This window comes from Aulonocara sp. 'chitande type north' Nkhata Bay, linkage group LG17, assembly GCF_057382095.1.
Source record: "Aulonocara sp. 'chitande type north' Nkhata Bay isolate Kocher_YH1m ecotype deep benthic linkage group LG17, A_spYH_male_GT1.1, whole genome shotgun sequence".
Lineage (NCBI taxonomy): Eukaryota > Metazoa > Chordata > Actinopteri > Cichliformes > Cichlidae > Aulonocara > Aulonocara sp. 'chitande type north' Nkhata Bay.
In genome coordinates this window covers 17,614,637-17,640,001 of record NC_141360.1, presented here as the reverse complement: position 1 = coordinate 17,640,001, position 25,365 = coordinate 17,614,637, and the positions used below count along the sequence as shown (strand labels likewise).

Sequence of the window (25,365 nt, the reverse complement as noted above, 5' to 3'; positions counted from 1 at the left end):
AGTGCTCCAAAAAGACCTATGGATACATCCTTACTCAAACCTATAGACTGTTACCAGACAGAACCGCAGCTGAAATAACAAGGGGGAGTGAAAACTTCCCTTTATTCTTATTGTGTTTACCTAGCAAGAGTTGAAAAGTCCGACATGCGGCTTATTGTGATCTAGTCACCCTGTGTGCATGTCTGGTATGGCTACTCAGCAGCCATACATTACAGGGAATGAAAAAATCTTTTCAATTTGTTATTGTTGCAATTGCATTCTCTTAATAAAACCCAGTATCTACAGTGCAGACTCTGCTACTGAAAGTTTTTGAGATACCTACAAAAAATGTCCAGTTCACCAGCAGTTTAATGCTCTAAAGATTTATTTCAGTCCTTCATGTTGGAGTCTCAGATGTTAACACATGGCAGCACTGCACTTTAAAGATGTTACGTGGACTCTGCTGACTCCATTGCTTCTTCTGGCACATTTGCAAGTGGCAGGACGTCACGAGGAAATTGTCGGGTCTGCTTATGAACCTCTGCGCACAGCGTCTACAAATCGGGGCTGTAAGAAGTCACATCATCTTTACACAAAACTGCAAGCTGTCATCTGTGAGGCGCGAGCGGTGTTTGTTTTTACCATAGTTCATGGTAGAGAATGGCTGCTCTGCTGAGTTTTGCTCTCTGTAGCCGTTTGAATGGCAAACTATACTGATTAGCGGCAGCATAGGCACACTTAAAATTTCTTCTGAAATTTTCGCTTTCTAGTAGGGCTGCCACGATTAGTCGACTAGTCACGATTACGTCGACTATCAGAATCGTCGACGACTGATTTAATAGTCGACGCGTCGTTTGAAGCTTTGTAAGATCACAAAGGACGCAGGAATAAGTAGTAGAATTTAAGAGTGTAATAACGGACTGAAACAGAAGATGGCAGCACTGCATGTACAAGGATGCCAGCTGCCGTTAAACCCCGAAGAAGAAGAAGTAGCTCTGTCCCAGAATTCATAGCGCTGCCCAGCTCAGTTTCCAACAATGGCGGCAGCTAGTTAGTTTTAATATTACTCTTATTATTCTTTCTGGGTCACAAAATAAACGTTTAACATATTTTCAGGCGAGAATGTAACTGTGTAAACCTCAAATATCTGCTCAGTTTATCAAGACACCACATATTTTCAAAAGTGCGCCGACGTTTTCAGAGACATCTGTTACCCACCAGCTTGATAGCTAGCTGGGGTAAGGTTCACTAGATCCGTGTAGAACAGCGAACACCCGGCACATCGTTTTCAAACCCCCGCGGTCTTTTGCTACTCAGGTTAAACATGATATATAAGTCACTTAGATAACCTAAAAAATGTTATTGTTTGGCTTTTTTCAGTGTTTTATTTGATCCGGAGTAATTCGGTTTGGCTGAGATTAAAGTTATAGATTTTACATATCTGAATAAACGTCAAACAGAAAACTGATTAAACAGAAGTTTGAGATGGTCGAGAATTTACTCCAATGTCCTGTTAAATTTTAGGGAGCAAAGAGCAGACGACTTAATTTATTAAACCACTGAGACAATTTTCAAATTTATTAAAAGTCTAATCTATCATCTTGTCTTTATTTTTAGTTAGCACATACTTTAAACACTTCAAGCAGTAAACTAATTATAGTTATATAAGAGCAGATGAATGCTGGTGCAATAAGCTGTACGTTTTACGTCCAATGGATGATGATCTGATTAGTCGACTAATCGCAAAAATAATTGATGACTAGTCGACTATGAAAATAATCGTTTGTGGCAGCCCTACTACAGACAATAATCAAGTTTACATGAAAAACTATATTTTTCTATCTCCAAAGTTGATTCTGTTCATCTGGACGTAGCGTTTTGTGGGAGAAACGTTTCGTCACTCATCCAAGTGACTTCTTCAGTCTCAGCTGACTGCAGGGTTCTCCAAATCTTATAAACAGTACATTTGTATAATGACTGAAACCAGCCCCCTGAAGGAACAATGGGCTGGGAGGTCAGTTCCTTAATCATAATTACGAAAATTCTCATGACCGTTGATCAACAACCACTGACCAAAACCCATTGATCAAAGACCACAGATCAATGGCCATGAGTACCATTCACAGAGAGTTGGGGAATGGCTGAAATCACAGCATTGTAAGATGGCGAAAGATGTACCCTTAGGCCCCCTCCTCGATTCAGAGATGGTCTTTCCCTTTTCACGTAAATGGCCTCCTTGACTCCGCGCTCAAACCAGCGTTCCTCTCTGTCCAGGATGTGTACATCCTCATCATTGAAAGAGTGTCCACTGGCCTGTAGGTGTAAATAGACCGCAGAGTCCTGGCGAGACGAGGTAGCTCTTCTGTGTTGTGCCGTCCGCTCCGCCAGAGGTTGTTTGGTTTCCCCGATGTATAAATCCTGGCAATCCTCCTGGCACTTAACAGCGTACACTATTTTACTCTGTTTGTGTCGGGGGACCCGATCCTTGGGGTGGACCAATTTTTGGCGCAGCGTGTTTTGGGGTTTAAAAGCCACAGAGACCTGGGCCCTATTTCAGGAAACCGGTTTAGAAAACTCAGAGTGAAAAACGATACTCAGGGTTGAGTAACCCCGAACTGTCCAACTCGGAATATTCGGTTTCAGAAAGGCTGATAACAATTAGTTCAATCAACGCGGAGTTGCTTTAACCCCAAGTTAAGCGCGCGCACGAGAATACGTAAAGCCCTGATTAGTGGAGCACAGATTAAGCGAGTCACCATGGAGACGGAGGGAAAGAAGGCGCGGTCAATGTATCTTACAGCGCTTGAGGCCGAAATTCTGATGGCAGCATATGCCGATAACATGCAAATTTTGCGGGGAAAAGGCAGCACGGTGGCACGGTGGTTAGCACTGTTGCCGCACAGCAAGAAGGTCCTGAGTTCAATTCCACCATCAGGCCGGGGTCTTTCTGTGTGGAGTTTGCATGTTCTCCCCGTGTTTGCGTGGGTTCCCTCCGGGTACTCCGGCTTCCTCCCACCGTCCAAAGACATGCAGTTTGTGGGGATAGGTTAATTGGAAAATCCAAATTGTCACTAGGTGTGAATGTGCGAGTGAATGTGAGTATGAATGGTTGTCTGTCAAAAAAAAAAAAAAAAAAAAATTTTGCGGGAAAAAAGTAACACAGCCTCAGCTGCAAAAGAAAGGGAGCATGCATGGCAAAACATAGCCGACAGAGTCAATGCGTGAGTGTTAATTTAAACATTGATGTGACCCAACAGGCCCCAAACGTTCCTGGCAGCAAGTAAAAATGAAATATAAAAATATAGTCCAAACAGGTAAGGTGTAATTGTATTATGAGCCATAGTGCTTGGTCTGTTTGTCCCATGTAAATCAATTGCAGTTAGAGGCTACATTAATTTTCTTTCTGTAAGCACTTATTGAAATTATCTGAGCACATTACAAGTACATATTTGCTTACTCTGTATGCTCAAATGTGACCTGTTATAGCCAACAGAAAAAAAGCGGAGGCCCGAAAAACAGGTGGGGGTTAGCTTCACAGAGTGTGTCGTCATAGTGACTCACTCAGGATTAATCTAAACTCGCTTTGTGAAACCGAAAAGCCAGAGTTTTCGTTAAATCAGGGTATACTTACTCAGAGTTTGCACTAAACCGGCTTCCTGAAATAGGGCCCAGACCTCCAAAGATCTGGCTGACAAAGTCTACTTTCTGCCGATTACAGCAGAGTACGTCACTCAGGTATGGATTCACTCTGTTGCAACTCTGTGACTGATGAAAGAAGAGAAACTGTGGACACAGTGAAATTTGTAGGTCAACTGTTTTTTGTTTGTTTGTTTTTTCGGATCAGTCAGTATTGACCCCAGATTGTGTTTGTCTAAAAGACTGAGGGGTCTCACATAATCACAGCCCACCACAGAACACAGAGCAGTTCTGCACAGGTGTGTTTGTAGCTTTGGTGACTGTTGAAGGTAGTTCAGTCTTCTTTTGTGTCTGTATTGTAGGATTTGGGGCAGTGGGTTCTAGGACAACCTTTATTTTTATCTCTTTACTGTGGATAAGATACACTTTTACGTGGTCCATCACTTTGTTTGGTTGAACACTTGAATGCAGCACTAGCAAAGCAAAGGCAAAACATGAGCTTTGTGTTACAGCCCTTAAATCCGCGGCTCCATTGGAAGTCATCATGTAAGATAAAGGTTGGTGCTGGTGGACTAAAGAGAGCTCGTTGCTCCACTCTGGTTTTTATATAGATGCAATATAGTGACAACAGCCAGTAATTAATTAGTAAGAGAGGAAAAATAAGAGTGCAGATTAATAATGATAATGAAAAGAAACAAGTTTGAGGACAAATATTCCCTCAGATTTTTACCTTCTTTGCCCAGGTTTATTTAATGTAGTTTGTTATTATTTTTATTTTTAAATTTCAGTGTTCATAATACGTTTCTGTAAAAATGTGCTGGCTCAAAGATATAAAAATCCCCGCTCAGCTTTCTACCTGCATCCATCATACGGCAGTATAGAGTGGAAACGAAGAGGCTAATAAAAAAAGTAAAAGATGACTTAAGCTGCTTTTAGTTCAGTTGCAGACTTCCAAATGTCTTGGACGGGATGAAATTCCCAGTGTGAAATCCACAGAGCTGTTTGTCTCATTTTCATGTGTTGTGAGTGCTTCGTGTCATTACATCTTGTTGTTACAGGTGATAAAAAATGAGCGCCCGGACGGCGTCCTGCTGACTTTTGGAGGTCAGACTGCTCTGAACTGCGGTGTAGAGATGACCAAGCTGGGCGTTCTGGAGAAATATAAAGTGCAGGTTCTGGGAACTCCTGTTTCCTCCATTGAGATGACCGAAGACAGGAAAATCTTTGTGGAGAAAATGGAAGAGATCAATGAGCATGTAGCTCCCAGTGAAGCAGCTCTGTCGGTGGAACAGGTGAGGAGACGTGTTCGCTTATAAATTAATAGCTTCTGGATTGTTTTTTGCCCCAGTGAAGTCTAAATTTATCTGATTAACTCTGCTGTAGGCGGTGGCAGCTGCTGAGCGTCTTGGCTACCCCGTCTTGGTTCGTTCAGCGTTCGCTCTCGGAGGCCTCTGCTCCGGTTTTGCCAACAACAGAGAGGAGCTGACCTCTCTGGTAACGGCAGCATTCGCTCACACCTCTCAGGTGCTGGTGGACAAATCCCTGAAAGGCTGGAAGGAGATTGAGTACGAGGTGGTCCGGGACGCCTATGACAACTGTGTGACTGTGAGTAAAAGGAGACCAGAGAACAAACAGCTTATACTCACTAAAAAAAAAACTGAGGGCGATTTAAAGTGGCTGTTGTTTCCTTTTGTTTAGGTGTGTAATATGGAGAACATCGACCCACTGGGTATCCACACTGGGGAATCCATTGTAGTGGCTCCCAGTCAGACGCTTAATGACCGCGAGTACAACATGCTGAGAAACACGGCCATTAAAGTCATCAGACATCTCGGCATCGTGGGAGAGTGTAACATCCAGTACGCTCTTAACCCCGAATCTGAACAGGTAAGCATATATGTGAAGACCTGGGTGATGAAAAGCACAAATAGGACTGTGTTCACCTATAAAGTAGATCTGTTTTTCATTTCCTTATTTTAAAGCCAGTGACATGCTGTAATGAATAGTACAGAAAGTGTAGGTATATTGAAATAAGCATGGGTGGTAACATGACTTTAAGTATATACAGTTTATATGGCTATAGGATGTACAGAGTGTGCGGCTGGATCTGCAGATAATGTAACAGCCAGGTATGTCAACGGCTTACATTTACTGTTTTGGCTCCAAAACAAGGTTGTAAAAAGTCTTTGCTATGTAAATTCTAGTTCAATAAGTTTTAAAAGAAAATTGTTTTAGGTATCAATGTGACCAAGTTCATTTCATACAAACCAGGAATAGATTTGTATGAATAGGCTTTATGTATCAGAACAGGCCTTTAAACAGGTCTTGTGTGCATGGGGAGCTGGTATTCCTGCTCCTGGTCTAATTCCCGTAATGTGTGTGATTGAATTGTATCTTCTATGTATAATGTGTTGCAGTACTACATCATTGAGGTGAATGCCCGCCTGTCACGGAGCTCTGCTCTGGCCAGTAAAGCGACTGGTTATCCTTTGGCCTACGTAGCAGCTAAACTTGGTCTGGGGATCCCGCTGCCACAGCTCAAGTACGTCTCTCAGCTTAAGAACGGCGGATAATGATCTAACAGGGGCATCGCTGCTTTTAAAGAATGATGGCATCCAACAAAGACGTTCCAGTATTCTGCTAAACTGAACATTTTTTAAAAGTGGGGTTTAAAGTATTCAAGCTTAAAATCAATTTTTCTATATTAAACGACCAAAAAACAATTGTGATGCATAGATGCCTGTAAAGTAAGGCAGCACAGACTCGCTGCCTTCACTGCATGTGGACCTGTTGTGCTTACCCTGAATAGTCACCCCCACAGTGTCACACCGACCCAGGAAACATGTAGCTAGTCAATCATTACACTTAAAGACATCTGATCATTGAAATTCAATCATTTTTTTTAGTATAAACGTTTTCACAATTTTTCATCAGCAAAGAAATTTGGAAATGTTGGTGACAAGATGATATTCATCACCTGCACAGCTGGCAGTTTGGTTAATTTGAAGTTATTGTTTTGACAAAACTGCTTTGAGCAGTTGCAGCATTGTAGTTTTTTTTTTTTTTGGCATAAATGTCTTAACTGTAAAGCGCCTTTAAATTAAGTGATTCACCCATGAAAAATATTTGCACTGCGTCTGTATTTTTGTCCAGAAACTCAGTGACAAACTCGACGACGGCAAACTTTGAGCCGAGTTTGGATTACTGTGTGGTGAAGGTGCCTCGCTGGGATCTCAGCAAGTTCCTCAGGGTTTCCACCAAGATAGGCAGCTCCATGAAGAGTGTTGGTAAGAGGCAAAAGCGAGCTTGGAACAAAAATATGTTGTAACAAATTGTAAATAGGTAGTAGATTTAGTACTGTTAGTATTCCAGAACATTTTAAAAATACTTAGTTTGGTCTCAGTAAAGCTAACAATAAATTCAGATGGTCATTTTTTGCACCTACTATGTTTTTTTTCTTTCTTTTTTTATTCTTATTTATTTATTTTTTCTGCACTGCTATCACAGCAGATTTCTCCATGAGGGCATTAAAGTTTTACTTTACTGCTTTATTTCACAGTTTGATTATAAAGTTAACCTTTACCAGTGCGGGCAGAGAAGCCAGTAAGTCAGGTGCTTATTATGGATATTGTGCTCAGTGCTAGAACCTTTTCTTCAACAGCGGAGGTGATGGCTATTGGTCGTAGCTTTGAGGAAGCCTTCCAGAAAGCTCTGAGGATGGTGGATGAGAACTGTGTTGGCTTTGACCACACCATCAAGCCTGTCTCTGAAAAGGTAACCTCCCATAGCTGAAGTCCAGGTTAAATGGTTGTACTGGTTAAAAAATGCCTTGCTGCTGCACGACCTGTTCACTGCAGTGTCAGCAAATACTTTATCTCAGGTTGAAAGATTTTTAACCATTTTCAGCCAACCATGCAATGATATGATGATTCATATTTGGTCAGAACACAACATTGGTGCTTTTGCTATGCAATGCCATCGGCTTTTAAGGATGAGTGATGGTGCAGCACATTAAAGCATGTTGATCTGTTTTACTACACCTCTATTAGGATGGTGACCCTATAAATGATTGTGATAAGGACATTTTAAAAGGTCAAAACTGTATTGTTCTGTCTTAACGGGACCAGTAGATGGTGCCAGATCTCCCCTGAGCTATCTACTACTGTAATGCTTCCTGCTTCTGGGTTTTTTGAAGAATGTTTCATTGCATGCTGTTAATCATGTTCTGCTACTATGTGTGTGGCTGATTTATTTTTATTTATTTATTTATTTTGAGAAAATAAGCCCAAATGTCTGAGCTGATGCTCATGGCTGGCAAATAACTAGCAGCACTTTACTTCACAGTTAGTATGTTGTGCTCCCTCTGCTTACCAGGAGTTGCAGACTCCTACAGATAAGCGTATCTTTGTGCTGGCGGCAGCATTCAAAGCTGGCTACACTGTGGAAAAGCTGTATGACCAAAATCGACCGCTGGTTCCTGCACAAGATGAAGAACATCGCCGACCACGAGCTGCTGCTGGAGACCTACAATCAGGTAAGGCCGATAAGACGTAACATGAAAAAAACTAAGAGCTGTTCGAAATGGATTAAGATGCTGGATTAATTTCCTTCCGTCCAGGATGAGAGCTCCATGCCTCCAGAGGTGATGCTTAAGGCCAAGCAGCTGGGCTTCTCAGACAAGCAGATAGCACTGGCTGTACAGAGGTGGGTAGGAAAGGAAATAATCACTGTCTTATTTTAACTTAATGGTAACTTTCTCTGTGATTAGGGTATTATCAGCATGAAATGTTATTTTAGATAAAGTGCTTTTAAAGAATCCAAACTAAGGTTTGTCCTCTATCACTAAATCCACGTTTCCCTCTAACAGCACAGAGCTGGCCGTCAGAAAGCTGCGTCACGATTGGTCCATCCTGCCAGTGGTGAAGCAGATTGACACAGTGGCGGCTGAATGACCGCTGTGTTTTTTCTCTCAGGATGACCAGCTCAAAGTGATCGAGTGCAACGTCCGAGTTTCTCGCTCGTTCCCCTTTGTGTCCAAGACACTGGGAGTGGACTTGGTGGCTCTGGCTACCCAGTACATTATCGGGGAGGACGTGGAGCCAGTGGGCCTGATGAAAGGGAAAGGGATTGTGGGAGTCAAGGTAAGTAGTGTGAAAGCAATCATAAATATTTCCCTTCATGTTAAATCACTTTTGTCTTCTCATCTGACTGAGCATCACGGATTGCTTTCAACCAAATGTCCTCCAGGTCCCTCAGTTTTCTTTCTCTCGGCTGGCCGGAGCTGATGTGGTGCTCGGGGTGGAGATGACCAGCACTGGAGAAGTAGCTTGTTTTGGGGAGAACCAGTACGAGGCTTACCTCAAAGCCATGCTCTCCACAGGCTTCAAGATCCCCAAGAAGAACATCCTGCTCTCCATCGGCAGCTATAAGGTACTTAAAGGTTTCGACTGACAAAAACACAACAGATAGGGATCCAGATGTGAACAGTGAGTTCAGCTCACAAGTGATGCAGCTGGAAGTACGAATGATGCATTTTAGTGGCACATTAAAGTCTAGTCACAACTGTGGGTTATGTTTGGCAGATGTTTTTGTGGCTGATCAGTCACATGGGAATAAACAACAGATTTTATGCATCTGCTACTTTTCTAACGAGAAAAGCAACAAACCTTGATTATTTGTTTTTGCAGCAGCTGTTGATGATTCCACCAACAGCTGATAACTGTAAATATTATCACCATGAGACCAGATGTAGTTAAACTCGATCAAAACCATCTCAGCAACACAAATGGAATAAAAATCATCGAACCACATTTTTTTCTGCGGCGTTGAAATATTATGATCTGTTTGCCTGAATATAGAAAATATAAAAACTAGATTAAGGGGTGACCGTGGTTCAGGGAAGTCTAAAGATATGAATGCTGGGTTAAAAAAACAGCAAATGGAACTGTATGAAAAGGCCATCGATGTCAGATAAGATGAGCTGAAACTGAAACTGTCTGTCTACCACAATAGATTTAAGAAGTTTAAAAGTGATCTGATTTTAAGGAGCATCTGCAGAGTGTTCCGGTTGTGTGAAGCATAGTAAACGAAATAGATTTTTCCAGCTTTCAGCACTGATGTTATGATTTTATGGTTTATCCAAACTATTTGCATTGACTTGTGTTTGCAGAACAAGAGTGAGCTGCTGCCCACCGTGCAGGCCCTGGAGTCTTTGGGATATGACCTGTATGCCAGCATGGGCACGGCTGACTTCTACACAGAGCATGGAGTCAAGGTAATTCTTTTAACACAGGCTTCGTTTTTTGGAGTAACAAACTTTATTTAAATCAAAATCGACTTATTTTGCAGTGGCACATCTGTGAGTGACTCATGAATATGGTCGTGTTTATGTGTATTTGTTTTTAAATGCTTTAATCCTGGTAACCCTTTACATCTTTATCATTCCTCTTGAATTGCACATTAAACCAAAGATTCCAGATGAGCAGCACTTATACATGGATACAATGTAACTGTAAAAAATGTTTTATTTTGCTAGAGCTTTTGAAAAACAGCAGAAATTTATTTCGAAATGTCATTGCTCATAGTTGTGGCGTTCACTTAAGTACTTTAATAACACTCTATTTTAAGTATTAATCTATGACAGGATGAAATCAGGATAGAAACTTTAAGACTCTTTAAGATATTGTCTTTAAGTTTGTTTTGTCTCCTTGTACAGGTGACTGCAATCGATTGGCCGTTTGAGGAGTACGATAGCGATGAATGTGCCACCAAAGAGAAGCAGCGCAGCATCATGAACTACCTGGAGGAGAACCACTTCGACCGTGTCATTAACCTCTCCATGAGGAACAGCGGAGGTCGAAGGCTCTCCTCCTTTGTCACCAAAGGCTACAGGACCAGGCGTATGGCTATCGACTACTCTGTCCCGCTCATCATCGATATCAAGTGCACCAAGCTCTTTGTTCAGGTACGCGATCTGTTTTTTGGGGGAGGAATTGTTTGTTTTTTGTTTTGTTAGGATGTTTTGTGTGATGTGGTTCTATGGGAACATGATTAATAAAGGGTGACTCGTTTGCAGGCTCTTCGTCAGATTGGAAGGACTCCACCAGTGAAAACTCATATTGACAGCATGGCATCCCAGACACTCGTCCGTCTGCCCGGTGAGTGGTCGTAAACAGCAACAACAACACTAATGTCATCTTAGATGTTTGTTTCTGAAACAGGAATTCTTGAGTCTTTAAAGCAAAGTTGTTCAAAAACTGAGGTTCTTTAAACAGTAAATACTTCATCCTACTAAAAGCTTTACTAATTACTTGCACTAATAGTTCAGCTTTTCATTTTAATTCTTTTTCACATAGTACTGTTTTTTTCAGTTTTTTTCTAAATATTTGAATTCAAGCTATGCAGACAAACTAGTACAAAGATACCGGGTGAAGTATTTTGGTTTTTGATTGAATCACAGGTCTCCGGACCGTGCTCTCTCGGGCTCCGTGCTTATGTGTTTAAAAATCTCTTAAACCATATTAAAATTGTTTAGTTAAACTTGTGCTTTTGTAACGTTCAGTATGGCCGGAAATACAGGCTGCATGCCTTGGGGCAAAACTTTATTTCGATTTATATGCATTTGTAGATTTAGAATAAAACTCATACTCAGAAAAAAACTCTCGCGATCCCCGCAGCCCCCTTAACCTAATCCTTAGAAACATAAGCAGGGAAAACTCCTTAAAAAATCCTCCGCGATTTCCCCAAAAACCCTAGAATAACTTGTTAGCTACCCTCTATTCCCAAAAGCCTTATAATCCAAAACAGGGGGAAAACTCCTTAGTCTTTTTTCTTCAAAAACTTCCCTCTTACTAGCAACCTCTAAAATTCAACGCACAGTCTAAGTTCTACCTCGCTCTTAATCGCCGACCCTTCCAGAGCAGAGCACAATTTTTTCCTCCTTGTTCGTTCCCCACTCTGCTCCCAAATGCGCTGCTTACATCGTTTGAAAATTTTCCGCCAGAGACCAACTCCCCCTCACTTCGCCCCCTGCCAATCACATAACAAATCGCACAGCTCCCTTCGCACCCCGGTTAGCCAATCGGCTCCAGGTCTGATTTTATGATCTCCCGCTGAGGTTAAGACTGCCGTCGAGCTCCCAGAAGACCTCTGACTTCAGACATATCAACAACTGGCGCCGCTCAGACTGCTTGCGAGCTCGCAACAGCCACGAAACCAGGGATCAACAACAACTGCCTTCGCGTGCCCTATGTGCATATCACTCGGTAAGTGTTAATCTTCCCCCTCTAACTACATTTTCGCATTTTCCTTTTTACCATTCTATCAAAAGCTTTTTCATCTTCAAAAGCCATGCAAAATAGCTTCTGTAACACTTGGAATACACTTTTTAAAAATATAAATAAGCTCGCCTCTAACACTCAGAGCTAAAAAGTGCGTTTGTACACTAAACTTTAGCAGCGATCATGTCCTCATCAGGTACCTCATTTTTCTCACTCTTGTTCATATAATGTTTATATTTTACTGTTTTTCCCCGTTTGTAAATACTCGTTGTTATTTCTTTTCAGACTCTGAGATAAGCGAGCTCAACTCCTCTCTTTTTGGTTCTCTCGATCGAGTTGGTAGGTTTGGTTTGGTTCATTCTTGTTCTCCCTCTTAACAGCTAATTGTACAAGAAAAACAAAACATTTACCCTCTTTTTCATTTTTATCAAACTTTCTAGATATCTCAGACTTGGACAGCTTTATTTTTTCGAGTTCGCCGAATTCTTCTCCACCAGTGCTTGAGCGATCCACAGGCAAGAACATCCGTCTCTCCACACACGACAGACAGCATCTGCTCTCTATGCTAGATCGCCCCGCTTCATCCGGCCCCAGTTCCATCCCCGCCGGAGCTTGTTCTCTCCCGCGACCCTCTGGGAAAAACTTGCGCCTGTCCGCCGGGGCCAGGCAAGACTCGCTCTCCGATCTCACTCCGGATGCTCCAGCCAATCGGAGCCCCAGAAACGCTTCTTCTTCTCCGCCATCAGACACACGAAATGCACCGCGCCTGCCTTTGAGACCCAATCACGGTCAGTCTCTCTAGGGTCTCGCTTTTTCTCATTTTATAAAAACTATCCCTTTTCTATTTAACTTTACTAACTGTTTGTATCTTACCCTCAAATTCTCAGGGCATCTCAGAAGAAGGAATAGCAGGACCGGTAGGATCGCAAGGACAACGAGGACAACGAGGACAAGGCGAACACGCACACGAAGGCAGCTCGCTTCAATCGCTCTTCGCGCGGTATCTCTGTTCGCTGAATTAGTTCAGCTCATCTTATAAAAAGTTTGTGTTTTTTTTTCATTTTGTTTTTTCAAACAAACTGTCTTTTGTGGTTTTTTGTTCTTTTAATATATTCCTGTTAAACAATAATAATAAAAAATGGATAACCAGGAACAAGATATTACAGACCCATTTCTTGCTTTAGAAACAGCGTTAGCTAGGTTAAATGAAAATACACAGCTCAGGAGGGTGAAGCTGGAGCTGCCCGCACCAGGTACTTCTGCACCAAACAATCCATTTTCTATAAATTATCAAAAAGTCTGCTCTTCTCAAGTAAATCAATCTCCAGTTGGTTTTAAACTTGTGTTGGAGAGTGACAAAAGTTCCTCTATGCACAAACAATTCCAGAAACCTCACCTCCAATTGCCCTTTTAGTGCAAATGTGACAAACAAATCCAAGCCAAATGTCAGATTTTACACTTTTACTCTTGAGGATATTGCTGAACACTCAATCTATGATCTACTTCATCTGTTGGTCAGGAGAAAAAGCAATTTAGTTCTATAAATTTGGAAATAGAAACATCTTCCAACATTTCTTAATTGTTCTATTTAATGGCAAAATGTAAGAAAATTGTTTGAGATGTTCACAATCAAGAGGCCAAAGGGAATCAAAGAATCAGCGTACACCCAAGCTGGTACTAACGTGGCTCTATCCATACATGAAGATCCTCTGAGGGTCCACCTGAAGTCCACAAGATGAGTGAGCTACCACTAAGAAAGGGAAAAAAACAAAAACAACTACACAAAAATAGACACATTAGTCAGAGTTAGTCGGTGCCCTGACAAACAAACTAACTGGTGTCTATGTAGGTTCTCACTCAGCCTGGGCTCTGTACCACTAAGCAAGCTTAACATATCCAGGGTTTCTTTCCCTTATCTGGATTTACTTACCCTATAACCTAACTTCAGCCGGGATAAGTGCTCACATTAAGGTTGTTCGAACCTAAGTTAACCCCTACACATGCAATGTAAGCTCAAACTGGGTAAATACCTCAAAAACACTGGTACAGTCAGTTGCAATCAGCCAGCTCTTTTATTGTGATCATGTGACCAACAGCCAGCTCCCCTACTGTAGGTAGAGGGCGTTGTGACCAGCCAGGTCTGACCCAGCTCAACTTCGGTCCAGCCAGGCTGCAGTGCGAACATCAAACATACGTGTTCACAACAAAGTCAAACACCGGTCCAGATGTGCCAGCTGACTGTGCTTTTCGAATCTTCTTTCAAACAATGTAAGCCAACAACAACAAAAGTGTGGCTGTGAGCGGCGGCCACATTCCCTCCTACAACAGCAACCGGTGGGCTATCCTGACTGGTCCTTCGTTCTCCATGTCTCTGTCCATCTGTCCCACAGTCAGTCCGCCCTGTCTGTCGCCTGTCTGTCCCGCAGCACTCGGGTTTATTTTTCTTTGTTTCTGTCACAAACTGATCTTCCAGCATAATATTTCAGACTTGCTTTGCTGCTTATTTGGAGTCCTTCAATGGTTAGCTCATCTCTTACCTTTAGTTTTTGATTCCCTTCTCCTTTTTGTTTGGACTACATTGTGGCTGCAGATGTAAAATTGATGATATAAGGCGCCCTCTGGTGGGAAACTAAAAGTATTGCATGACTCTGTGTGGAGAACTTTAGTTTTAGAGACAAAATTCCTCATCTTCTAAATTAACCTTGCATTTGTGCTAATGTTACTTAAAGGCACAGCCGTAAATTTAGATAAAGGTCCTTAATGCATCTACCCCTGTCTTCACAGTCTTTTCCAGGTTCCTGTGTGGTTGCTTTCCTCCTGCGTCACACTATATAAACCTCTATAACAGCAGCTGTAGCTGAAGGAGGAAGGGCTTTCCTTTCTTCCAGAGCCCACACAACTTTAATAGTAGTCTGTTCGCTTTCCTGCCTGCTGACAAGATAATGGGCCTTTTTTTGAACACTGGAGGCTTTTGTTAAACTTATGTTTTAACAGCTATCTGCTGCCACATGTGCTGCTGCTGTGCAGCAGGGCTATTTTAATCTGCATCCTTGTGTCTGAATAGGCTGAACTGTGAGATTTGACAGTTTTATGATTCTGAGTGTTTACTTGGCTTAATTTAAGTTTTTTTTAATCACCACAGCATGTAATTTACTCAGTACTCTGAGTTCTTTATTGCTTCCAACAACTGCAGAAATGGCATTTAATACAGGGGTGTTGACTTCAAAGAGCAATTTTATTTGCCTCTGACCTGTCAGCAGGTGAGGTGAAAAGACTCTACAGCAGCATTTCTGCAGTCATGCTGGAAAAACAATCGCTCACTACACTGGTATCACTTTTCTGTTTGCATCACACAAGTTAAAGGACACTTAAAACAAAATCCGAACAACTGCAGGCCTTACTTACCTCAGTTAAGATTCAAAACCCTGAAGAAGAATCTCCAGCCATCAGTTTGTGTCCTGAAGCACTTTGGACCTGGAGCAGGACAGTGATTGAATGGCTCAAAAAAAAACTAAGTGAAGGCTTTGGAGTGGCTGGGTCAAAGCTTAAACGCAAATCTCATTGATGTGCTTTGATCTTAAACAGGCTGTTTGTGCTGGAAAACCCTCCAGTGTGGCTGAATTAAAACAATTCTGGGCCCAAATTCCTCCACAGCAATGTGAAACACACGTAGTCAGTAATTGCAAAAGTTTGATTGCATTTGCTACGAAGGGTGGCACAAGCAGTTATTAGGGTTAAGGGCTTATAACGTCTTTGCTCCTTAATAAATGAAAAACTGCGTTTTGTATTCTTCCCTTATCTTTGTCTTATATTGATATTTGTTCCAATATCAGAAATATGTAAGTGTGATAAATATGCAAAAAACTATGGAATTAATAAGGGGCAAACACTTTTTCACAGCACTGTATAAACCTCTTGATTGAGGGCTGTAGTCTTGCAGTAGCAGAAGAAACACAAGTTTGATTTGTATTTTGTTATCTAATAAAACGCACGAATGAAAAAGAGGATTGTGTTTTGGCTCGTCTAATAAACGTGAATGGAAATGAACGAAGAAAACAAAACAGAAAAGTTGGTTAGGAAAAAAATTTAACCAGTTGAAATTTGTAGAAAATCCCAAGTTTCTATTTCTTTAAATTAAAACAATAAATTCAATAAGTGAAAGACGTTAACTTTGTCCCCCGGTGGGTTTTAAGCAGTTTGTGGTGGAACAAAAGTGACCGAGGTCAGTGGGTAATTTCGTCACGCACACGCTCTTTAGTCTGTGGATGCAGGTCCAATAAGTCGACTTCCTGGATAACTCCCACAGCGCTTCCACTTCTTCCAGCTGCTGTCGTCCTGACCTGACTCTGGTCATCACTTTTTCCCTTAAAACACCCACATAACCCACACCGTGTGTTCCTGTCAGCTCTGCTCATTTCTTTCAGATGTAAAGCAGCAAGTTTGAGTACTAATGTCAAACCTTGTACTGGTTGTAGAAGCTGAGTACTCTCTCTCTCTTTTTATAGTTGTACTTATAAGTCTCAGTGCATTTAAGAAGGTTCATTAATCAAGAAATATTTCTGTATGACCTTTCAAGCCTGGAGCTACTACTGCAGCCGAGTACTGTTTAATGAAATGTAGAAAGACTAATAATTTCAGAGCACGCTCAGTAGAGTGTCTCTTCCTAATTGAGTCTCCCATGATGAGAATTTATATCAAACATTATTTCTGATGTTTTTTTCCCTATCCTCCTCCCACTCTTTGCCTGTGGATATGTGATTATGTGTCTTCATGAGTGTATTCTCCTTTATTTTGTACTCTCTATGGCAGTGTTGTTGCATGAATTCATGTGCCCGTTTGTGACACGTCATCAGATGTGAACCAGCGCCACACAGTGTGTTCAGTCATCACCGCTCACCTTTGTTTCCTGATGGCGTTCTAATGCGTTTACACCTTTTTTTCCCCCTCCGATCTTTTACAGGTAAAGAGGACGAGTTTCCCAAGAAGCCTCTAGGGCAGCTTCCTCCTGAGATAGCCGCAGCAAACCACGTGGCCAACAGTCAAAGCCACGCGGAGTCAGCCGAGCCCCCCAGGGAGCCAAGTCCTCTACCGGACCCCCAGCGGGACGGACGGCCCCCGAGCCGAGCCCACCGGGAATCGCTGGAGAAACGGATCCGTCACCACAAGGGGGACAAAAGGGAAACCCACTCGAGGGGGTCAGGTGAAATCTCAAATGAGACACAAAAGCAATCCACCTACACCACACCAGAGAGGGGGGAGACACCGCTGTCAGCCCCCACCCCAACACCACAGATGACCGCTGTGGATGGAGGAAAGGCTCACGCCATCGCCAACCACAACTCCAACGCAGCCTCTAGCTCCCGCAGAGACATGCCTGGGCCCCAGTGGGTCAAACCCTCCGAGACGAAGCTAGAAGCTTTGCGGGAAATTCAGATGAGCCGAGGGCCATCGCCGGCTCCTTCCAGCCCAGATGACACCGCTCAGCCTCACCGCCGGCCACGCTCCAAGGGCTACGCCCCCGGCACCGACCGAGGCTCCAATGCCTCCCAGTATGATAATGTACCAGGGCTGCCGGAGCAGGACTTCGAGATCCTGGAGCTTGAGAAGCCTCCGTCCAGATTGAGGCCCTTTCGGTATAATTTCTTCTTCTCAGTTAATTAAACAGATACATTTAAGGGCTCATTTAATATGTTTAATATAATTATCACATAGTATGACTACAACCCCTGGGCCGCTGACTGGGCCAAAGAGATGCGTGGATTAGCTGTGATAAGCGCTCCTCCCTTGAACAACTGGCTCCTCTTTCACACCCGTCGTAACGGCAATGAAGCCAGTTCTCTTCTACAGACCCTCAGCAGAGTCTCAGGCCCACTGGGAATCGCCATGGGAAAACCTGTCATGTGAGTTGAGCATTTTTAAGTATTTCTGCAACACTTTTTTTTTTATCACAATGGACTGTCATGTATGTAAAGTGAAATTTTTGACTGTAACACTTGTAGGTTTTTTTTTTCTTGTCTTGTCTTTTAATTCACAAACGTTATCGTGCATCCTTGTTTTTCTATAGGATACAGTATGAAGATCATCAGGAGTCTCTCCTCACAGCCCTACGGCACAGTGTCGGACCCCAGATAGAGATGGTTGGTGATGTGTGAAGTGCACACACTTGTACATTTACTTTTCAGTTTTCAGGTCTAAAATGTTTTTTTATGAACCACATTTGCATTTAAATGCTCGAATTGTAGCCATTTTTTTATAACTGACAGAAACTGCAGGTCAGTGTATTGTAGTTATGTCACAATGCATTTTTGTCATCAGGGATCTTAATTTTGACGTTTCCCAAAGCGGTACCAGACCTCAGGGTGTTTCTGTTTGTTAGGTGGTGGTAGTCCTCCCCAACAACAGGAAGGATAAGTATGACAGCGTTAAGAAGTTCCTTTGTGTGGACTGCCCCACTCCCAGCCAGTGTGTGGTGGCCCGTACCCTCAGCCGACCTCAGGCACTCATGACTATAGCTACAAAGATTGCGCTGCAGATGGCTTGCAAGATGGGAGGGGAACTCTGGAGTGTGGAAATCCCTGTAAGTCCCACACAAACTAAATACTTCAGATGTCAGAGATTAAAGTTTAAGGTGTTTTGGAAAGCAAAGAGTAGTAACTTTTGAATTGATTAAACTTTCTGGTGCTTTAGATGAGAATGTATTTTTTTTTCTCCTTTCATCCAAAACTGGTTTGATTGGGTTCACAATGCCTCTGACTGTCCTTGGGATGACTTCTTAAAAATAGATCCCCAGTTTGATCTCTGGAGGTGCAGAAATCATCTATGGTTCTGTAGCTGTCCAACATTAAGAAAAAGAAAGAAAATCTGCTAAGTCATACATCCGGAGCTACCTGCTGTGGCAACCCCTTGTGATATTGTCATGTTTGTGCAGCTCAAACAGCTGATGATCGTGGGCATCGACTGCTACCATGACACCGCTGCTGGGAAAAGGTCTATTGGTGCTCTAGTGGCCAGTCTCAACCAAAGCATGAGCAGGTTGGTTTCTGTAACTGAGGTGGGAATTCACACTGGGAGCAGTGCAATGCTCTCGGTTATGTTCAACATGTGCAAACAAGGCCTCACTTGGCGTTTTGTGTGTGTGTGTGTGTGTGTGTGTGTGTGTGTGTGTGTGTGTGTGTGTGTGTGTGTGTGTGTGTGTGTGTGTGTGTGTGTGTGTGTGTGTGTGGTTTCCCAGCCTTTAAATGCAATAGTACAGTTAATGATTCAAATGTTTTTCAAGGTGGCTCTCAAAGTGTGTGCTGCAACACAAAGGTCAGGAGATCATGGATGGGCTGAAGAAGACTTTGAGTGGCAAGTTTCTTTTGTCATTTCAAAAACTTTTACTTTTAAATACACAGAGGATCTCAGAAACTGTCTTAACACTTTGTTTTCCAGCTGCCCTGAAAGAGTATTTGAGGTTCAATGGCTGTCTGCCTTCACGCATCATCGTTTACCGAGACGGAGTGGGGGATGGGCAGTTGCACAGTGTGGTGAACTATGAGGTTCAGCAGATCATGGACTCCATCAAGTCAGTGGGGCAAGACTACAAGTGAGTCTTTACATCTCCAACGGTTATGGTGTTTTTTAAATCTCTAAAAACCGTTGCCCTCAGAGGCAGTTAAATTTGCACTGTGGGGTTATTGATAATACAAATGGTCATACATGATTCCTTCCTTTGATTTGAGAATTGTAAGGACAGTAAAGTAAAATGACTGGTTGGAACATGGACGTTTTTGTAGTGCTGTTAGTATTTATTCCTGAGCATCTAAAGAACAAAGTTGAGATTATTTAGTAGAAGTGTCAGGTTTTCCCAGAGCCTCTGTCTTTTTGTTGTAGCCCAAAGCTGAGTGTGGTGGTGGTGAAGAAGCGCATAAGCAGCAGGTTTTTCGCCCACATAAATGGCAAGGTGTCCAATCCTCCTCCTGGCACCATCGTTGACGCAGAGGTCACCCGGCCAGAGTGGTACGTCTTGTTTTGAGGGGGGCGGGGTTTTTGTTGTTTTTTTGTTTTTAGCTGTTAACGGTCTTTTGATATTTACATAGGAGCAGTTGTATTGTGACAGTACTGTTGCACGTTTGTTTTCTAGGTATGACTTCTATATTGTGAGCCAGGCTGTTCGCAGTGAGAGTGTCTCACCAACCCACTACAATGTCGTGTATGACACCAGTGGACTCAAGCCAGATCACATGCAGCGGCTCACCTACAAGCTCTGCCACATGTACTACAACTGGCAGGTAGGCTGGCATCAGAGTGACCTTTTTGAGTAGAAATCTTTCTACACTGAAAATGTTGTCTTCATCTAAACTGGTCATAATCAGGCGTCTTTCTCCTCAGTGTTTTTAAGGAGTTTTCATTAAATGATGAAGTTTTTGAATGATCGACTCTAATTTAAAAATTTACAAAGCAATACAATTTAATTTTAATGGAGGGAGAATATCAGTCAAAAATCAATGAGTGATATAATTATTTGATCCCCTACAACCCAGCCAGAATTCTGACTCAAATTGGCAAATTACAATCAATGAGTTCAAGAGTGTCTAATTATAAAGCACACCTGTCTACAGAATCAATTTCTTCAATTAATTATATTTTTCAGTAATTGAAAAAGAGCTGTCAAAGGACAAACAGGGAATGGGATGTAAGAAGGTGACAATTACTGGTGCAATTATCTGGAAATATAAAATGACCATCAGTTGCCCTCGGTTTGGAGCTCCACATACGATCTTTGCTCATGGGGTGCACAAGAAAGGTGGTCATCAGCACAAAACTACATGCCAGGAGCGTGTTAGAGATCTGAAGGCAGCTGGGACTACGGACACCAGGAAGGCACATGGCACACCCATCTTAAGTTCGCCAGTGAACAACTAAATGATTTAGAGAAGGCTTTGAAAGTGCTGCGGTCAGATGAAACCAAAATTGAGCTCTTTGGCATCAGCTCAACCCGCTGTATTTGTAGGACAAGAAATGCAGAGTATTGCCAAAGAACATGATCTCTGCAGTCAAACATGAAGGTGGAAACTTTGTACTTTGGAGGTGTTTTTCCGATAAGAGCACAGAAGACTAAAGGTGGGTCCGAATTAGGGCTGCCACAAACAATTATTTTGATAGTCGACTAGTCACCGATTATTTTTGCGATTAGTCGACTAATCAGATCATGCATCCATTGGACGTAAAACGTACCGCTTATTGCACCAGCAGCATCTGCTCTTATATAACTATCATTAGGCTTCCTCTTCTTCAAGGTTTAACGGCAGCTGGCATCCTTGTACATGCAGTGCTGCCATCTTCTGCTTCAGTCCGTTATTACACCCTTAAATACTACTACTTATTCCTGCGTCTTTTGGGATCTTACAAAGCTTCAAACGACACATCAACTATTAAATTAGTCGTCGACGATTTTGATAGTCGACTAATCGTGGCAGCCCTAGTCCGAATCAGTCTTCCAGCATGATGATGACCTAAAACATACCGGCCAAAGAAGTAGTACATTAGGGTCATTGAGTGGTCTATTCAGTTTCCAGACCTCAATTGTATAGAAAACCTGTGGAGGGAGCTTAAGCTTTGAGTTCCCAAGTGGCAACTGAGAAACCTAAAGGACTTAGTTTCTGTAAAAAGGACCGGGCCAAAATCACTCCAGAGATGTGTGCAAACCTGGTGACAGACTATACGGCTGTACTGGCCAAGAGTTCCTTCACAAAGTACCCACTTGTGTTTTACTTGTGTATCAAATACTTTTTTTCACTCAGTGACATGTGAATCCATTCATAACTCTGATATAATGTTTTTTTTTCTGTATTTGTTAAAATAAAACTGCCATTAAAAATTAGACTTCATTTCTGTGTAAGTGAGCAAACGTATAAATTCAGCAGGGATCAAATAATTTTCCCCGACTGTGTAAATGTCACTGACTTTGGCATTGTGTTGGTCATGCCTGATTGTTTTTCTTTGTGCTTTAGGGGATCATCAGAGTGCCTGCTCCCTGCCAGTACGCCCACAAGTTGGCTTTCCTTGTGGGTCAGAGCATCCACAAAGAGCCCAATATGAAACTGGATGACCAGCTTTTCTACCTTTTAACCCTTGTATGGTGTTCGGGTCTGTGAGACCCGTTTTCAGTTTTTTTTTGAAAAGAAAAATTAAACAATTTATTTTTTCAACCTGAAATTCATTGGCTTTGGCTTATTTTCTGTGAAGAACATAAACTAATTTTCAATGACCTCATACTGTACCTCCCCCCACACATTTACATTACATACAAGGTGTTCGGGTCCACTGGACCCAGGTCTAATAAAAGTGTTGAAAGTGTAGGTCCTGTGTTCCCACACTCTGTCTTCCTCCTTTCTGGTGCTGCTGATAGTGTTTTCTTCCCCTCCTGCTCCCGCACAAAGTTGCAACATTGTTGTCTGCTCTTACATTCCCACACATTTTACCCTCTTTCTTGAGGGATCCAAATTTTATTTTCTCATACCCTGTCCCACCTGCAAATTAGGGGCATAATACTATAAATAAGACTTTGCCAGTGTGGTTCTTTATCACAACTGATCAAGATGGCAAAAGATTATCTGCTGCGAGGGCCATCCAATTGATTTTGGAAGAGAGAGGGGCTTCGGATGATGATGTTGACAAAGAGGTTTCAGAATATTTCACATTTCTGAAAATTCAGAGTCTGACAGTGACTTTGAAGAAGAGGATGAGGTTGAGCACCATTTAGTAACAAAACGAAGACGAGTACCCCATCTGCTGCCAGCTCCAGGACCAGAACAAGCCCACCAGACGGCAAGTGAAGAAATATGGATGTCAATAACTGGTGAAATTGAATGGTCTTCTTGCCCAAGAAATGAGCCACCCTGCAGAGCTGCTACTGGCCAGGGCCAACGGCTGACAGTTACTCATGTGCAGGACATCAAGTCTTCATTTGAGCTTTTCATCCCAGATTCCATCCAGAAAATTATTCTGGATTGCAGTAATCTAGAAGGAAGGTGTGTTTTTGGAGAGAGGTGGAAGGAGATGGACCAAATTCCTCCAAGAACCCCAAAGGCCTACTTTGGGGTTCTTATCCTTGCAGGAGTTTTCAGGTCCAAAGGGGAATCCACAGAATCCCTGTGGGATGCAGAAACCGGCAAGAACCTTTCCGTGCATCAATGTCTCTGGAAAACTTCCACAAAATTTCCAGGATTATCCGTTTTGATAACCGAGACGACAGACCAGCTCGACGGCAGAGAGACAAGCTACCTGCCATCAGGACAGTGTGGGATAAGTGTGTGCACCACCTCCCCTGTCACCATTGATGAGCAGCTGATCCCATTTAGTTGTGAAACATATTGCTTCACGTGTAAATGTGTTGTGTCTTTCCACTCACTCCACTTGATTATAACTGATTTATTTTTTTATAACATTTTATAAAAAACAAAAAAACAAAAAACGAGAAGCACATTAATTCATAAATGTGATCTAACAAAGGGAAAGGGAAAAAATTAACCGTCTTTGCTGTTCATATGGCTTGTAATTGGGATGAAGTAAACATCTGTTGAGTAATTTAACATAAAATTGTTTGATAGTGTTAATTTGGAAAGCCAAAACTCTAGCGGGTCCACCAGACCCATGAACACTGGCTGAGTAACAAAAATATGAACACCACACAAGGGTTAAATCTGTTGGACCCATAAACAATATTCAAAAATTGTCTTTCCATTAAATGCAAATTCTTTTTTTTCAACTGCTTGAACTATGTTATTTTAAAATTGACAGTAGAGCAGAAGTCACTGCATCATTTCATCATCAACACGAACCTGAAAAAAGCTGTCTGATATATAGATAAAATAATAACAAACAAACAAACATACAGATATCACTAAACAAAACACCTTATCTTGGTTTTCTAGGTGTTGCTGATGGTGACATAGGAAACTTCAGGATCCACCTAAACAATGAAGAGAAAAACATGCTGACTCCTCAGTAATATCCATCCACTTATCCTTTTCAGTGTCGCGGGGGGTGCTGGAGCCTATCCCAGCTATCATAAGGCGAGAGGCGGGGTACACCCTGGCCAGGTCGCCAGTCTGTCGCAGGGCCAACACACAGAGACAGACAACCATTCACGCTCACATTCACTCCTGCATTCACACCTATGGGCAATTTAGATTTTTCAATTGACCTATATCTTTACAAGTGCTTGTATGAATGGGTGAATGAGGCATGTTGTTTACAGTGCTTTGACTACTCTGGGAGAGTAGAAAATTGCTATATAATAATCAGTCCATTTACCAATAAAAACACTGCAAAACACACAAAACAAAATAGAAATAAGAAAAATGGTAACAGACATAGGAAAAAAAAAACGTAAATAGGAAAAACGAAAACAGAAATAGGAAAAAACAGATTTCCAAAAGCAAAGGGGAGTGTTTCTGGGGAGACAATAACCCGACGGACCAGTTGCAGGAACCCAAAACATGCTAGGTGTGTTTTATCATGACTCATAATACTGATGATGGATTTTTAGGCTAATAGTTAGGCTAACACATATACCACTCATCTTTTCTTTCCTCACAAAACCGATAAATCCTCCACTTCTTTTAAGTGTCTCCCAGCGCAATTCTTAGCATATTTTGGTTCCTGCAACTGGTCCGTCAGGTTATTGTCTCCCCAGAAACACTTTGTGCTTTTGCAAATCTTTTTTTTTTTCCTATTTCCGTTGTCGTTTTTCCTCTTTTCGTTGTGTTTTGTGTGCTTTTGCAGCATTTTTCTTATTGCTGGTGTTGTCTTAAGTTGCAGTGGCCTCTGAGGGCCACCGTACAACTGAGTTCCTAGTCTCCACGATGGCCTAATCTCCTCATGTGTATTTAAAGCCCCAGTTTGCTTCTGTTCTTTGTTATGTTCTATGTTCCTTAGAGGCTAGTTTGTGAGTTCCAGGTTTTTAGTGTTGCCTGAATTATTTTGTGTTTTGCATTTTGGCCTGCTAAGGTCAGCAATAAAGCTGCTTTTTGAGTTTAACATGGATTTGAGTTCTGCACTTGGATCCTACTTTGCCAACAGTTATCCTTGAAAATATGTCTCACTGTAATGCAACATAAACAACTCTTCATTCATCACTTTAATTTCTCAGAAATGATGTCTCAAGATATTGCATTTGTGTTTTGACCTCTTACTTCAGGTTTTACGATTCATGGTGTGGTCTACTGATTTTATTTTTGGCCTAACTTTCTTATCTTTTGGATGCTTTTTCAGTTAGTGTCATGCATTTACAATTTTTTAGAGAATAAGAAGAAGTGTTTTTAACTCTGGGTGTAGTGGGAGATCTCACCGAGTTCTAATTGGTTTGAGTCTCCGCAGGGTTTGAACTCAGTCCCTGAAAAACAGACAATAGTGCGGCTACATCTAGTGGAAAACCATTTCTATGAAGGCAGTTTAGTTCTTGTTAACACTCCCTCAAAGATGAGCG

The 25,365-nt window shown here is 42.1% G+C and overlaps 2 protein-coding genes and 1 pseudogene across 3 annotated transcripts; all 3 read left to right on the top strand.

Moving 5' to 3' along the window:
* Positions 1 to 403: 403 nt before the first annotated feature.
* LOC147309884 (multifunctional protein CAD-like) lies at positions 404 to 17,991 on the top strand (annotated as a pseudogene). The gene is made up of 18 exons (XR_015125841.1): positions 404 to 504; positions 3,645 to 3,714; positions 4,674 to 4,907; positions 4,999 to 5,220; positions 5,314 to 5,502; positions 6,033 to 6,157; positions 6,769 to 6,902; positions 7,277 to 7,389; positions 7,990 to 8,149; positions 8,234 to 8,319; positions 8,483 to 8,558; positions 8,589 to 8,756; positions 8,863 to 9,045; positions 9,785 to 9,889; positions 10,331 to 10,579; positions 10,691 to 10,772; positions 16,855 to 17,527; positions 17,607 to 17,991. The product of XR_015125841.1 is annotated as a multifunctional protein CAD-like (transcript).
* Positions 11,743 to 13,054, top strand: LOC147309885 (uncharacterized). Its single transcript, XM_086270271.1, has 4 exons — positions 11,743 to 11,879; positions 12,180 to 12,233; positions 12,335 to 12,682; positions 12,782 to 13,054. The coding sequence occupies exons 1-4, from the start codon at positions 11,864 to 11,866 to the stop codon at positions 12,931 to 12,933; spliced, it is 570 nt and encodes a 189-aa protein (XP_086126397.1). The 5' UTR covers positions 11,743 to 11,863; the 3' UTR covers positions 12,934 to 13,054.
* Positions 17,778 to 22,071, top strand: LOC147309883 (piwi-like protein 1). The gene is made up of 9 exons (XM_086269961.1): positions 17,778 to 17,794; positions 17,959 to 18,031; positions 18,271 to 18,471; positions 18,823 to 18,926; positions 19,171 to 19,241; positions 19,326 to 19,479; positions 19,767 to 19,892; positions 20,017 to 20,164; positions 21,887 to 22,071. The coding sequence occupies exons 1-9, from the start codon at positions 17,778 to 17,780 to the stop codon at positions 22,028 to 22,030; spliced, it is 1,038 nt and encodes a 345-aa protein (XP_086126087.1). The 3' UTR covers positions 22,031 to 22,071.
* The last annotated feature ends 3,294 nt before the right edge of the window (positions 22,072 to 25,365 follow it).